Raw genomic sequence first — 16,439 nt, 5'->3', positions numbered from 1 at the left:
CTGACTGACTGCCTGGCTGACAAATTAACTGACTGGCTGACTATGGCGGCTGACTGGCTGACTAACTTACTGACTGGCTGACTATGGCAGCTGACTGGCTGACAAACTAACTGACTAGCTGGCTGGCTGGTTGGCTGACTAACATACTGACTGGCTGACTGGGTGACAAACTAACTGACTGGCTGACTGGCTGACAAACTAACTGACTGGCTGACAAACTAACTGACTGGCTGACAAACTAACTGACTGGCTGACAAACTAACTGACTGGCTGACTATGGTGGCTGACTGGCTGACTAACTTACTGACTGGCTGGCTGGCTGACTGACATATTTAGACTTTAACCCTGTCTCAGAGTGTGCCCAAAGCATTTCCAAGTTTTCCTAGCATTTTGTTTGCTAGCTAACTATATATCATCTGAGCCTATGCTATTATCTCACTATCCTGATTCCTACTGGATTAAAGGTAGTGTAGCTGGGGCAGGGGCAGAATGCTGCACAGTACAATATGAACACAAAGAAGAATTGACAGCCTCTAAGCCATCGCTTCCACTCTGGCATTTACAGCAGACGGCGTGGGCCAAAGGAGATCAGCCGTGAAGAGCCTGACGCACCATGTCTCTGAAGAGCACCAGACAACAGGAAGTAGTGGTGGAATACCTGGGCCATGACTGATGTAAGTTAGCCCCTTCAGAGTAGATACTGGGTACCTATGGTACTGGCAATCCCTATGTGACCTGACCAGGAACAACTCCAGGCCCTAGTTAGGCTAAAGTAAAAAGTAGAGTTGAGGGTTTTTCTCTGGTCAGGTCAAGTGGACATGTTATGTACTGTAGGATTACAGATGTAGGATCTTAATTTGGCCAGTTTATCACAGCAGGAAAATAATCCTGCAGCAACAGAAAATGTGAATTATTGTTTGGATTATAATTAATGACATTTTTTGTAGGGGTAGATACAGTTTATGTTAGAGCAAATCAATTCGGACATTTTAAAGTGGAAATTACAAACTTTAGAAGTATTTTTAGACCATGAATACACTACAAGTTTGCATTTCCTGCTGTGCATGACATTTCCTGCAACAACAAGGTGATCAAATTAAGATCCTAAATCATATAGGGTCCTGCTCAGAAATATACTGCACTATATGTTCCTAAGGGTACTGTACAGCTATTTCATCCAAATGAGATTTAGTCCTACTTGAGTAGAGATCCATTCTGAATGGGGAGCATCTGTTGTGAATTGAGTTATTATTACCATACGAAGTGGTATTTGACTATACCCATGCCTGTTTGATGTTAAACACTAAGGGTGAATGAGACCTGTTGAGTTTAACTAGGCAAGTCAGTTAAGAACAAATTCTTATTTACAATGACAGCCTAGGAACAGTGGGTTTACTGCCTTGTTCAGAGGCAGAATGACAGATTTTTACCTTGTCAGCTCGGGGATTCTATCCAGCAACCTTTCAGTTACTGGCCCAACGCTCTAACCACTAGGCTACCTGCCGCCATAAAGGTAACATGATCTTTGGGCTTCAGGCCAGATGTCATGCTGAAACTTTATCCATGGACTACATTCACTTTGTTGATGTCTATAGCATAGTGTTTGCATATAGCAGGTGGACGCAAGCGTGGATGCATGACCACTATATTTTTTAAATTTATTTTATTTTTATTTTTAATAAATGACTGACATACAAACTAACATCTTAATACAAAACAAACTATAGGCAAACATATTCTATAGAGTACCTAAAAATGTGAGAATCCTCAATTTTGAATCAAAGGTTACCCAACCCAAAGGTCTCATTTCCTACACCTCTGGCATTTCCACTCACTGGTTATTTAATCAACAGAAACAAAAATGAAATGACAAGGGACTCTGTTCCAATACCCACACTAGCAGGCCACTTTGAATGCATTGCTTCATCCTAAGTAGTGTGCTAATAAGGACGTATTGGAACGTAGTCGGGGGGTTTAGTTCTTCCAGCGGTGGGTGGTGTCTTAGTGTTTGAAACTCCCTTCTCACCTGGGATGACTGAGATAGTTTTCAGTGCTCGTAGGACTCTGAATGTCCGTAATGCTGAGACATTGCCCAGGTCCACAAATTCAGTAACATATCTGCAATAAGCGAAAGTCAAGCAGACACAATGACAAAGCACCAACGACAGGCAAAACACAACAGGTGAAGGGCCAGGATTGGAGGAGAGAAAAGAGGGGGAATGTGGCTAGAGGTCAAGGGTCAGAGAGAGTGGCTTTGGATTGGAGAGAGGAGGAAGAGGGGGGAGGGGCTTGTACAAAATAGTAACAGTACGTGGACTGGACAATAGAAGATGCAACCCATTTTTTCGGTAACACTGCAGCAGCAGGGGAGACTCCCTCTTACCTGGGATTACCGAAATAGTTTTCAATGCTCTGAGTACCCTGAATGTTCGAAGTGCTTGGAGATTGCCTACTTTAACAGACTCGGTTAGCAACCTGCAGGATCAAATTACAGTTATTTGGTCAAACACAAAAAAGGAAAGATGACTGTAGGCTAAGCACTGCTCACTGTGTCTTAGTGTGTTGTTTCCCTGGAGAACAGGACAGAAACAGCACAGCATAGATATTTAAAGGGACCCTTTTGACCTTTACGACTGCTGTTAGTGTGTCTCCAAACCAAGAGACAGATGAGATTCCAGAAAATGTTGGGAAAAACCAGTATGGTGCCAGTCCATGTGCTGCTTATTTGAGTTACAGTATATCAAGTCTTCTGGACCGAAGTGGTTCCATTCCCTATTACATTTCTTAGGTGAGTTTCCCAAAAGCTTCATAGCTAACACGGCACGTTATTTCTCTCGGGGACCCAGGCCCAGCCTACTTGTAGAACAGCAAAAAGTGTCTTCCCCATTTAACACAACCGCTCTGAATTAGAGAGGTTGCCTTAACCTACGTCCATGGCGCCCGGGGAGCAGTCGTTATTGGGGGTTAACTGCCTTGCTTAACAGCAGAACCAAAATTCTTTCCACCTTGCTGGCTCTGGGATTCAAACCAGCGACCTTACAGTTACTGGCCCAACGCTCTTAACCACTAGGCTACCTGCCAACCCACAGGGGGATGACATCCCTTCGTTTCCATGGGAACCCACGGGGTTGGGGGTGTGGACATTTATCAGCGTGGTGGGGGGGTTAACCGCTTCTCCGATCATCAGTCTGAATTTAATAAAGCCAGCAGCGGGAAGGAAGGTAGCCTGTCGTAGAAACTAGCAGGAGGGCTGCGAGGGTCGGTGACTTATGTGTTCCTGTCCTGCTAAAGATCCATCTGACCCCACAGAGGCTTCCAGTTCAAGGACGACTGGCCCTCTGGAAGGAGAGGTAAATAAAACTGTAGAAGCCAAAAGAGATATCAGCACTTCATCACCGTACGGGGGGATGCTTGGTGGGGGGGGGGGGGGGGGGGGGGGGGCGGGGGGATATGGGGGGGTTCAAAATTGTTTCCTTAGAAAAAGGTGCTGTGTTTAGACCATCCACAGTAGAAGGTCAGGAGCAAAATACATTATTCAAAAGCAACTTAGGGTGCTTTCTACACCCACACAACCAAAGCAAAATATAACATTTTGGTAATTTAATTCAGGTTGCATTGTACAATTTTGGAAGTAAAAGTTTGCACTGTAACGGTTGGCAAAAAAAAGGATTGAAGAGGATTGAAGTATAATATACCTCTATTACAGTAATGCAAATGTCACAATCAAATTTCGAGGAAAATGTAATTGTTTTATAATCATAAAGAGAAGCCCTCAATATTGAGGTCAAATATTAATTGAAGCTTCAGAGTTGAGGATCATTCCTCTTATCTGAGTTGTATAGCACTTTGTCAACTCAAATTCATCTCCAATTGGATCAGTAACTAATCCCGATGTTAGTGATTTTCAGTTAATCATTAAGTAACATGGATGCATCAAAAAGACGTGTCAACTTAAAACAACCAAGTTGTTTTCATAGAACTGTAGTCTCCTCCAATATTGAAGAACAAGAGGAAGTAAGAACAGCATCCGCAAACTTTTACTTCCAGTGACATTTTTCGGTCGAACATAAAGGGACTTGACAAAGGAGTACAGAGGAGAGATAGACGGAGGTCAGAACATAACATGTCAGACAATAAATATCATACAATACTCTAATACACTCTTCACACTATTGTGCCAACCCAAACCGTACTCTGCTGGCTCAGATGTTTTCCTTTCACGTTTTTCATTCCAGCACGGTTACGTCAACTGTTCCAACAACGGTTCCAACAACTGTTACAACATTGTGGATGCATAACCAGGCCAGCACAGTACAGCTTGGCTCGGCTCAGTTCGACTCAGCTCAATAGTGTGAAAAGAGTATTAGAGAAGGAATAAAAGGGCTTCTATTGCTTTGAGAGTTCAGGTTAGAAGGAAGGATAGGACAGGTTAGAAGGAAGGAGAGGACAGGTTAGAAGGAAGGAGAGGACAGGTTAGAAGGAAGGAGAGGACAGGTTAGAAGGAAGGAGAGGACAGGTTAGAAGGAAGGAGAGGACAGGTTAGAGGGAAGGAGAGGACAGGTTAGAGGGAAGGAGAGGACAGGTTAGAAGGAAGGGGAGGACAGGTTAGAAGGAAGGAGAGGACAGGTTAGAAGGAAGGAGAGGACAGGTTAGAAGGAAGGAGAGGACAGGTTAGAGGGAAGGAGAGGACAGGTTAGAGGGAAGGAGAGGACAGGTTAGAAGGAAGGAGAGGACAGGTTAGAAGGAAGGAGAGGACAGGTTAGAAGGAAGGAGAGGACAGGTTAGAAGGAAGGAGAGGACAGGTTAGAAGGAAGGAGAGGACAGGTTAGAAGGAAGGAGAGGACAGGTTAGAGGGAAGGAGAGGACAGGTTAGAGGGAAGGAGAGGACAGGTTAGAGGGAAGGAGAGGACAGGTTAGAAGGAAGGAGAGGACAGGTTAGAAGGAAGGAGAGGACAGGTTAGAAGGAAGGAAAGGGGAGGTTAGAAGGAAGGAGAGGACAGGTTAGAAGGAAGGAGAGGACAGGTTAGAAGGGAGGAGAGGACAGGTTAGAAGGAAGGAGGGGACAGGTTAGAAGGAAGGAAAGGACAGGTTAGAAGGAAGGAGAGGGGAGGTTAGAAGGAAGGAGAGGACAGGTTAGAAGGAAGGAGGGGACAGGTTAGAAGGAAGGAAAGGACAGGTTAGAAGGAAGGAGAGGGGAGGTTAGAAGGAAGGAGAGGACAGGTTAGAAGGAAGGAGAGGACAGGTTAGAAGGGAGGAGAGGACAGGTTAGAAGGAAGGAGGGGACAGGTTAGAAGGAAGGAAAGGACAGGTTAGAAGGAAGGAGAGGGGAGGTTAGAAGGAAGGAGAGGACAGGTTAGAAGGAAGGAGAGGACAGGTTAGAAGGAAGGAGAGGACAGGTTAGAAGGAAGGAGGGGACAGGTTAGAAGGAAGGAGAGGACAGGTTAGAAGGAAGGAGAGGACAGGTTAGAAGGGAGGAGAGGACAGGTTAGAAGGAAGGAGGGGACAGGTTAGAAGGAAGGAGAGGACAGGTTATAAGGAAGGAGAGGACAGGTTAGAAGGAAGGAGAGGGCAGGTTACAGGGAAGGAGAGGACAGGTTAAAAGGAAAGAAGGAGAGGACAGGTTAGAGGGAAGGAGAGGACAGGTTAAAAGGAAAGAGAGGGCAGGTTAAAAGGAAGGGTTAGGGTCACACAGTAACAGGAGAGATACAGGGAGGTCTACTTTAACAAGAGAGATACTTACGCCATGACAATCACACTGAAATCCAGCCAGTTCCAAGGGTCCCGCAGGAAGGTAAATGGCCCCACACAGAATCCCCTCGCCAGAATCTTTATCAACGATTCAAACGTGTAAATGCCAGTGAAAGTGTACCTGGGTGGGTGTATGGGGTAAGGGAAGGGGAGAACAAAAGGTCAAAACATTAGCAAGCAACGGCATAAGCTAGGGTGAGGGACAACCCCCCCTTCTTCCTTCACATGGTTGCCCCAACTCCAAGTGCAGTTCTAATAAAATAAAATGTAAAAAGAAGAAAGAAACCAAGAAGGAAAGGGACAGAGAGGTAAACATGTAGCAGATTTAGCGCATGGACAGTACAGCACTTGTCAGCCCAGAGGGAATGAGACAGACAGCAAGCTCTTTGACAGCAGTGCTCCTTGATGAGTTAGGCAGGTCATCAAGACAAGAATATGCATTCAAATCCTGGATGTCACTGTAATGTATTGGTTTGGCTCAGACTGACGGGAATCATTGAACTGTACTTTACAGTGACAGTATATATCAGTCCAAGTCAATACATTAGTCACTTAATTGTAACATTGAATAAATGAAAGAGAGTGAGAGAGAGACACTCTTCAGAGTCAAAGGACACTGGGATGAAGGATGCAGCATTCGGCGGAAGTGCACAGCCATATTCCTTTTAGTTTCTGTCATAGCTACTGACTCAGATCTTCCTGTAAGGTTAATGGTTAACAAGGGAGACTGTGACTGGCTCTGAGTCATTTCATGCTACAGATTGTTCCAACGAGCCCCTTTTTGAGTGAGAATATAAACAGCCTGATTTGTAGTGTATTGTTGACAGTGCAGATTCCATTTGCTGAACGGCTGCCTTCATTAAAGGTAAACTTGGCAGGCTGACTCTGGCTTAAGACAGGGTGGTTGCTTTTCATAACATAGAGGACTACACTACATTGGTTACATGTCTGTGGGTCAAATACACTCTGTCCATATGACAGATGCCTCTGCCTAACAGCAAATCCATAGTGTGGGATGGACTTATACTCTGAATGATTGAGAATAGAGAAGAGAGAGAGAGAGAGAGGGAGACATTACAAATAGATAGATACACAGCCTGCCAGCCAGCCAGACAGACAGACAGACATATTGATATATAGATAGATAGATAGATATATAGATAGATAGATAGATAGATAGATAGATAGATAGATAGATAGATAGATAGATAGATAGATAGATAGATAGATAGATAGATAGATAGATAGATAGATAGATAGATAGATAGATAGATAGATAGATAGATAGATAGATAGATAGATAGATAGATAGATAGATAGATAGATAGATAGATAGATAGATAGATTTTACCCAAGTCCAACTCTACTGATCCCATTTCTACAAAACTTCATTTGAATGATAATTCCCATTCCATCATTGATTTTGCTTTCAGTTGTATGTTTATCGTAGTGGTTGGAATATGAATCCCTTTAATGAACATTTAAGAAGGCATAAACGGTATGTGTCACCCATGGTTGTTCATTCCGATGCAGCATAGCAAGAGTGCAATTAGCAAATTAGCTGGGTACACTAAAATCGTGAACTTACTTGCTAATTGTGGTTGGCAAGGCAACAAACACCTGGCAAAGCGTTACATCAGGACACATAGGGCACAGAGGGTCAATACAGTCAAAGAGGTTTGAGGGAACAGAAAATAAAGAACACAAGAGAGAATTCACAGAAGAAGCTAGCGTCAATGCTGAGAGACAGAGAAGATGGGAGGACAAGGCATACTTACTCTACATACTTGGCCCAATACTCTGGTTCCGACATGGCCATGAAGCAACAGTTGGTCAAAATAGTGCACATTATGAACAGACTGAATAATGTGCACGTGGTTAAGGAAAATGGTGATTCAATAACAACATATACATACATCACAACGCTACTATTCTGAATATAAAGACATAATGATTATGCCCTTGTACCCCGTTTAGGTTTGGTTTGCCTGCTGTCATTATCACTGTCATTGAGCAGAGTAAAGAGAACAAAAGAAATTTGCTAACACGTTATGGGAAAGGGAAAGGGGGATACCTAGTCAGTTGTACAACTAAATGCATTCAACTGAAATGTGTCTTCTGCATTTAACCCAACCCCTCTGGGAAAGAAAGAAATATCACATTTACATAAGTATTCAGACCGTTTACTCAGTACTTTGTTGAAGCACCTTTGTCAGCGATTACAGCCTCGAGTGTCCTTGGCAATGATGCCACAAGCTTGGCACACCTGTATTTGGGGAGTTTCGCCTTTTACTGAGGAGTGGCTTCCGTCTGGACACTCTACCATAAAGGCCTGATTGGTGGAGTGCTGCAGAGATGGTTTTCTTTCTGGAAAGTTCTCCCATCTCCACAGAGGAACTCTGGAGCTCTGTCAGAGTGACCATCGGGTTCTTGGTCACCTCCCTGACCAAGGCCCTTCTCCTCCGATTGCTCAGTTTGGTCGGGTGGCCAGCTCTAGGAAGAGTCTTGGTGGTTCCAAACTTCTTCCGTTTAATAATGATGGATGCCACTGTGTTCTTGGGGACCTTCAATGCTGCAGAAATATTTGGTACCCTTCCCCAGATCTAGAACCAGGTTTGGCCGGGGTAGGCAGTCATTGCACATAAGAATTTGTTATTAACTGACTTGCCTAGCTAAATAAAAGTTAAATAAACAATTAAATAAATACATTAAAAGATCTGTGCCTCGACACAATCCTGTCTTGGAGCTCTACGGACAATTCCTTCAACCTCGTAGCTTGGTTTCGGCTCTGACATCCACTGTCAACTGTGGGACCTTATATAGACAGGTGTGTGCCTTTCCAAATCATGTCCCATTGAATTTACCACAGGTGGACTCCAATCAAGTTGTAGAAACATCTCAAGGATGATCAATGGAAACAGGATACACCTGAACTCAATTTCGAGTCTCATAGCAAAGGGTTTGAGTACTTACGTAAATAAGATATTTCTATTTTTTTGTTTGAATAGATTTGCAAAAATGTCTAAAAATTTATTTTCACTTTGTCGTTATGGGGTATTGTGTGTAGAGTGATGAGGAAAATAGATAATTTTATCCATTTTAGAATAAGGCTGTAATGTAACAAAATTCAAGTCAAGGGGTCTGAATACTTTCCGAATGCACTGTATGTGTCCTCCAAGATGTATGTTAAGTTATATCATCCAATTAGTATACTATTGTAAGACTGGGTAAGATGAATGATACTATACGTCCTCTAATTCGTATGATATTGTATGGCCGCTATTCCATTTATAATGTAACCTAACGTAACGTAATACTGTACATCAAACTAAATGGAGGGAACAGATTTAAGTGCCGAATCCTACGAATTGCCCTGAGACCAGATTGGGCAAAGAGCAAGCACAGAACAAATATTCTAACTGTTTGCTGGGGGGGGGGGCGAAAGCTAATTGACGCCAACAATTATACCTCAGCTGTTGGTTAGCCCTGGCCACCATGGTGCTAATAGCATTATCATCCCGCTCCCACCTCCCTTCTCATTTCATAGGCAAGATTAGATCATCTGCTTTGCTGTGTGGAGAGTGGTAAGAGGAACCCAAACCGCTTATTTAAAAACATATTAAATATGCAACTTAAACTCAACCAGTGAGGTGGAATTGAGAAGGTGTTTATGGAAACTATGTGGCTTGAAAGTTGATTCCTGTCCCAAATGTTCTATTTAGCCTATATTTTAGGATGCTGATTGGTTGATATGTCTATCAAACCTTTCTTGATAGAATAAATTGTCCCTCATTTGCATTAGTAGTTGGAATTGGCTTGCTCTAGGCTACGCCAAAAGCAATGGGCTATTCGTATGGGAGAACTTTCTGCAAATGTATTGTTTCTTGTATTCATACACTCCTAGAAAAAAGGGTTCCAAAAGGGTTCTTCGGCTGTCCCCATAGGAGAACCCTTTGTGGTGTCAGAGAGAACCCTTTTTGGTTCCATGTAGAGCCCTCTGTGGAAAGGGTCCTACTTGGTATGCGAAAGGGTTCTACCTGGAACCAAAAAGGGTTCTTCAAAGGGTTATCCTATGGGGACAGCCGAAGAACCACTTTAGGTTCTAGATAGCACCTTTTTTCTATGAGTGCAGGTGGTTCAGAAACACCCTCAGGTGATGAATAACCTTGACTGAGACCTGAAGATTCCTCATGCTAATGCTAAGGCTTCAGCTCAGAGGGCTAGCCACAGGCGACCCAGGTTTAGAACCCCTGGTTAGTTACACAATCAAATGACCTACTAACAAAACAGAAGTGTCAAAATAATGGCTGCCGTGTCATAAGTCCTTTTGCCTGAGGAAGCACTGCATTACTATGAAGTACCTCTCTCATCCCGACGGCTCGTTTCAATTCCCACACTCACAGACAGCACTTTACTCAAATGAGTCACCATAACGATAAGCACCCTGGCTCTACAGAGGATTCCAGAGCTCCCACACTATTAATGAGAAAGTCAATTTCAGCATTATGTACAAATCAGACTGCTGCCAAAAAACTGCTAAGGCCTGGAATCCCAGGGTTTGTTTATAAACCGCTAGAGTAATGTACACAGGCGTTTTCTTACGCGCTAACTGACCTGTCAAACTGCCAGTCGTCAAAGCATATCTTGGCGGCAGCTTTTGCCTCAATTATCATCCCTTTATGGAATGCTTACTTAGGTTTTTCCCCGCTTTAAGGTCTCATACGGCTTAATCTACAGACTATATTCTATCTTCTCTCTTTGATGACTTCACTCACAGCTTTGTAGTGCTGTACCCCTTTTAAAGTAAGAGTGATCTGGCTACAACCTCATTGATCCCTTGTTAATAATCAAACATGTACCCTGATACCTTATGACCTTGGTCATTGCACAGTGCTTGACTTGGACTGAACTAGGTGCCGGGACTCATTTTGGGTGCCGTGACTGCTTATATTTCGGTGCAGAAGCTCCACAATACTTTTGAGCTAATATTCTATAAGAGGAACAAGCAGTTAAACATTTGAGGTGCCGTTACTCAATTCCAGTGTGAGCTCCTGCCCAAGTCAAGTACTGTCACTACAGTAAAATTCCATATGGGCTTTCCCAATCCTCTGAGCAAAGAAGCTGGTGTTGTTAGCTTGTCATAAACAGCATCACTTGACTTAGCTTACAGTAACCATCCAGTCTATTACATAACCTACCAGTAACCATCCAGTCTATTACATAACCTACCAGTAACCATCCAGTCTATTACATAACCTACCAGTAACCATCCAGTCTATTACATAACCTACCAGTAACCATCCAGTCTATTACATAACCTACCAGTAACCATCCAGTCTATTACATAACCTACCAGTAACCATCCAGTCTATTACATAACCTACCAGTAACCATCCAGTCTATTACATAACCTACCAGTAACCATCCAGTCTATTACATAATATACCAGTAACCATCCAGTCTATTACATAACCTACCAGTAACCATCCAGTCTATTACATAACCTACCAGTAACCATCCAGTCTATTACATAACCTACCAGTAACCATCCAGTCTATTACATAACCTACCAGTAACCATCCAGTCTATTACATAATATACCAGTAACCATCCAGTCTATTACATAACCTACCAGTAACCATCCAGTCTATTACATAACCTACCAGTAACCATCCAGTCTATTACATAATCTACCAGTAACCATCCAGTCTATTACATAACCTACCAGTAACCATCCAGTCTATTACATAACCTACCAGTAACCATCCAGTCTATTACATAATATACCAGTAACCATCCAGTCTATTACATAATCTACCAGTAACCATCCAGTCTATTACATAACCTACCAGTAACCATCCAGTCTATTACATAACCTAACAGTAACCATCCAGTCTATTACATAATATACCAGTAACCATCCAGTCTATTACATAACCTACCAGTAACCATCCAGTCTATTACATAACCTACCAGTAACCATCCAGTCTATTACATAACCTACCAGTAACCATCCAGTCTATTACAGATGTAGGATCTTAATCTGATCACTCTTTTGTTGCTGAGAATTTTTCTGCACCACAGGAAATGCTAACTTGTAGTGTATTTGAAGTTTAAAAAGGCTTCTAAAGTTTGTAATTTCCACTTTAACATGTCAGACTTACGTGCAATGAGTTCATTGCACATAAGGCAAGGGACAATTCTGTGTTGAGACATTTTCAAGAGATACTCAAATATTCTGATTTCAGAGTATAAGTCTAGTCCTGTTTAGAATCCTCTCAATCATTGATTGCGTAATAAAACAGTACACTACAAACTAATAGTGTGACTGATGCTCCCTCTGTTCACTGACGGTGAGACAGCAGGCAACACCAACGGCTCAAATCTGAGCAGCTCAACACCCTTCCCAGTCCCTATTTCCCCGATCAGTACACAAGATCAACAATATTACAACGAGAATGACATGACAATCTATCTAGACAAACTGAACTAGAGTAGGCTCTTACAGGCTATCCCAAGGCTTTTACTTCCCTCCAAAATGTTAATTCTCTGCTCACTGATTTTCATTTTGAAACCCACCTCCTAAAACAGACACGTGTTGGTAGAATTTTGAGTGTTCCACCAGAAAGGATATGAGTGAACTAAAACCTTTATCGATGCTCTTCTAACAGGATGAAAGGGGCTAAAAATATAGAGTGCAGATGTGGCACTAAATCGGAAGATGGCCTTCCCTTTGTTCAATACTATAAAAGTCTGTGGAGAAACAGAAAGTGAGATAGACAGAGAGGGGGGGGTGATAGAAAGGGACAAGGGACAGAGAGATGCGTCATGGTTAAGGACAACATGGCATGGCAATAAACATGTACAATAAACTTGCAGTGACACCAACCACACACTCACATCTACACACACACACACACACTCACATCTACACACACACTCACACACTCACATACACACACACACACACATCTACACACACATTCACATATACACACTCACACACTCACATCTACACACACACACACACTCACATCTACACACACACACTCACATCTACACACACACTCACATCTACACAAACACACACATCTACACACACACTCACATCTACACACACACTCACGCATACACACACACACACACACACACGCACACACACATCTACACACACAGGCACAAACAAAAACACTGATTACGTGGCATAACGAGCAAGATGCTGCTAAAAAAGAAAGCAGGTCTATAGAACTCTTAACTCTTAAGGGAGTCTCCTCATAGGAGATACAACACAACAGAGAGGAAGGGGAATGATAACAGCCAACCTAGAATGTGCTGAAACTCCCATGTCCTCTATCAAATGCTGCTCTGTGCTTAAAGGGACATTACACTCAAAGTGTGTCAGATGTTTTCAGACCTCAAATGTAGTCTAATGTCAGGATGAGTCCACATCCCAAACCATCCGTTGTGTCGATCCAGCTATACGCCTCAACCCCAAATGGATGTAAAACGTAAATACCAAACTTTTGAAATTATATGGTGCTTATCTTTTCAATCCATTTTGGAATGTGGCTAGTTAGATCGACAAATCAGATGGCCTGGAACGTGGACTAATCTCAACAGAAGACCACTTCGGAGGTATGAACATATCTGACAGATGTTGATTTTGGAGTATAATGTCCATTTAAAATTCAAGCAGGTCTGTTCACATGTCTGTTCAGGGTAGTTGAGAAAGTGTGAGAACATTACAGCGGCTGTAGTCACATCACTGGAGTGGAACATACTGTGAAGTAGTGTAATTGTTCCTCTAACAACCAACAAAGCTAACCCACTCTATGGGTTAGAGAGAGAGAGAGAGAGAGAGAGAGAGAGAGAGAGAGAGAGAGAGAGAGAGAGAGAGAGAGAGAGAGAGAGAGAGAGAGAGAGAGAGAGAGAGAGAGAGAGAGAGAGAGAGAGAGAGAGAGAGAGAGAGAGAGAGAGAGAGAGAGAGAGAGAGAGAGAGAGAGAGAGAGAGAGAGAGAGAGAGAGAGAGAGAGAGAGAGAGAGAGAGAGAGAGAAGAAGTGAGAGCGTTATAGAGAAATGGAGATATTGAGGACCCACAACTGTATCCAGCTGACCAGTCCACTGTCCCCAGGAGAACTATCTATCCCCAGGAGAACTATCTATCCCCAGGAGAACTATCTATCCCCAGGAGAACTATCTATCCCCAGGAGAACTATCTATCCCCAGGAGAACTGTCTATCCCCAGGAGAACTATCTATCCCCAGGAGAACTATCTATCCCCAGGAGAAATAGCTGTTCACACACCTCTCAGCCTCTTTCTGGGTCCTAGGCAAACCAGCCAAAGCTACTGCCTGATGAATTTTGAAAGAATACATTTGAAACTGAGAATCATGAAAACCGTAGCTTACTCTAGTCCCTGTACTTTTCACATATTGTAACGGTATAATTTCCACTCCCTGGGCAGCTGATTCAATCAAATCATAATGTATTTTCTCAACTGCTACACACTGAAATCACAACTCATGCCACAGCAACTACAGCCATAGCTGTCAGTTCAATTAGATTTATCCACCAGCTTAAAAGCCTAATATTCACACGCTGGAATGCATGTTTAGTCCTACAGTAACTCCAGGGTTGCACATTTTTGTTCCAGCCCAACACTATCACACCTAGAGTTCACTCAGGACGTGCTAGTGCTGGGCTGGAACACAAATGTGCCACTCTGGGGGGTTTACTTTAATACGTACTGAATAACACGTGTCAAACTCATTCCACGGAGGAGTTTCTGCGGGGTTTCGCTCCTCCCTTGTACTTCATTGATGAATTAAGGTCACTAATAAGTAAGGAACTGCCTTCGCCTGGTTGTCTAGGGTTTAATTGAAATGAAAAAACAAAATCCAGCCAACACTAGGCCTTCCATGGCACGAGTTTGACACCACTGCCTTTAAAGAATCACCCTCTACACCAGGTCTGTTCAACGCAGGACCTGGAGTGCCGAAACACTTCACATTTTTGTTTCTACCTGGTAGTAAATTGCACTCACCTGGTGTCTCAGGTCTGAATTAGTCCCTGACTAAAAGGAGAGGATGAAAAACAGAAGTGTTTCGGCCCTCCAGTACCGACATTCAACAGCCCTACTTAACACGGTGAGAGGGGCATGATCCCATTTCAAAGCAGAACTTTAAACTCTTATTAGGGAAGAAGGAGTGTGAGGGAAACAGATAGAGCTAGCAGTAGAAGAAGAAGGAGGAGTGTGAAGGAAACAGACAGAGCTACCGGTAGAAGAAGAAGAAAGAGTGTGAGGGAAACAGAGAGAGCTAGCAGTAGAAGAAGAAGGAGGAGTGTGAAGGAAACAGACAGAGCTACCGGTAGAAGAAGAAGAAAGAGTGTGAGGGAAACAGAGAGAGCTAGCAGTAGAAGAAGAAGAAGAAGGAGTGTGAGGGAAACAGACAGAGCTAGCAGTCTGTCTGTCTGTCTGTCTGTCTGTCTGTCTGTCTGTCTGTCTGTCTGTCTGTCTGTCTGTCTGTCTGTCTGTCTGTCTGTCTGTCTGTCTGTCTGTCTGTCTGTCTGTCTGTCTGTCTGTCTGTCTGTCTGTCTGTCTGTCTGTCTGTCTGTCTGTCTGTCTGTCTGACTCATCCTGCTATCCATCAGTCTGTCCTTTCCTTTACATCCTGCAAACGCACACACACACACGCGCACACACGCACACTTCCTGAATCAAAGGTCCAGTCACAGGGCCCAAACATGGGCATGGGGAATCCTTTCAACCCTTCCTCAAAGGCTCTGGCCACAGCCAGTTTCCATTAGGACTGATACTGACACATACACACAAGGACACACACACACACACACACACACAAACACACACACACACACACACCATTTCAGAGCAGTCATAAGGATGGTCATTGTGAATACATCAGAGGGGGAAATTGGTTCAGATGTATAAAAGAACACGGGAAGATTCCAGTAATTGGAGTCGCACTAAAAAGGACATCCTTCAAGGAGGTCGAATACACAAAGGAAAGAGATGGCAGTGGTGATGTAAGAAGTGACACACACTTGGATACAAATTTGATATTCTCAGGCATCCAAGCACATAAGTGTAAGGACACTCAAGACACACACACACTGACACACCCGCACACCCACACACAGCCCCCCTCAAGGACCCCTCCCACCCCCTTCTCACTCTCTGGTTCATGAAATAGAACGGGTCGAAGTCCTCCAGTGGGACGCCCACCAGGCCGTTGGGGATGTCGCCGAAGATGCGCGGCAGCTGTTTGCCGGCCTCCAGGTCGGCCCGGGGCCTGGGCAGCTCCACATCTCCCAGGTCCTCCTGGTAGTGCTTGGTGCGCCGGGCCTCTTCCTCGGCGATCCGCTGCTCCACGGCAGCCAGGGACTCCCGGGTAAACCGGTGCAAGCTGTCAGGACCCGGTGGTAGCAGCAGGGTGGCCATCTTCTCATCCTGAGTCTCCTGTCCTAGGGATGACTTCACCAGCTACCAAGAGGGGAGGGAAAGAGAGAGAGTTCGGAGGGGGAGATAGAGAGAGATCGGGAGACGCAAAAGGTTAATCAACAGGGCAGTCACACATGGGAGGGTTATCAATCCTGAAAGCAGACCTGAGTTAACCTAAGGTCCTATTTGGTTGCTATAGTACTGAATAAGCAAAGCTTGGGGGGGGGGGGG

The 16,439-nt window shown here is 43.8% G+C and overlaps 1 protein-coding gene across 1 annotated transcript in view; it reads right to left on the bottom strand.

Moving 5' to 3' along the window:
• LOC120027735 (sodium channel protein type 4 subunit alpha-like) overlaps positions 1-16,208 on the bottom strand; it is a 174,045-nt gene extending 157,837 nt beyond the window's left edge. The window contains exons 1-5 of the mRNA XM_038972735.1: positions 15,942-16,208; positions 12,383-12,501; positions 7,527-7,616; positions 5,741-5,869; positions 2,027-2,118 (exon numbers count right to left, since the gene is read on the bottom strand). Of these exons, the coding sequence (XP_038828663.1) occupies positions 2,027-2,118; positions 5,741-5,869; positions 7,527-7,616; positions 12,383-12,501; positions 15,942-16,208 (697 nt within the window). The remainder of the gene's footprint in view (positions 1-2,026; positions 2,119-5,740; positions 5,870-7,526; positions 7,617-12,382; positions 12,502-15,941) is intronic.
• Between the last annotated feature and the right edge of the window lie 231 nt (positions 16,209-16,439).

This window comes from Salvelinus namaycush, chromosome 33, assembly GCF_016432855.1.
Source record: "Salvelinus namaycush isolate Seneca chromosome 33, SaNama_1.0, whole genome shotgun sequence".
Lineage (NCBI taxonomy): Eukaryota > Metazoa > Chordata > Actinopteri > Salmoniformes > Salmonidae > Salvelinus > Salvelinus namaycush.
Note: the sequence above shows the minus strand (reverse complement) of the source record. Positions and strands in the feature narration are given on the sequence as shown.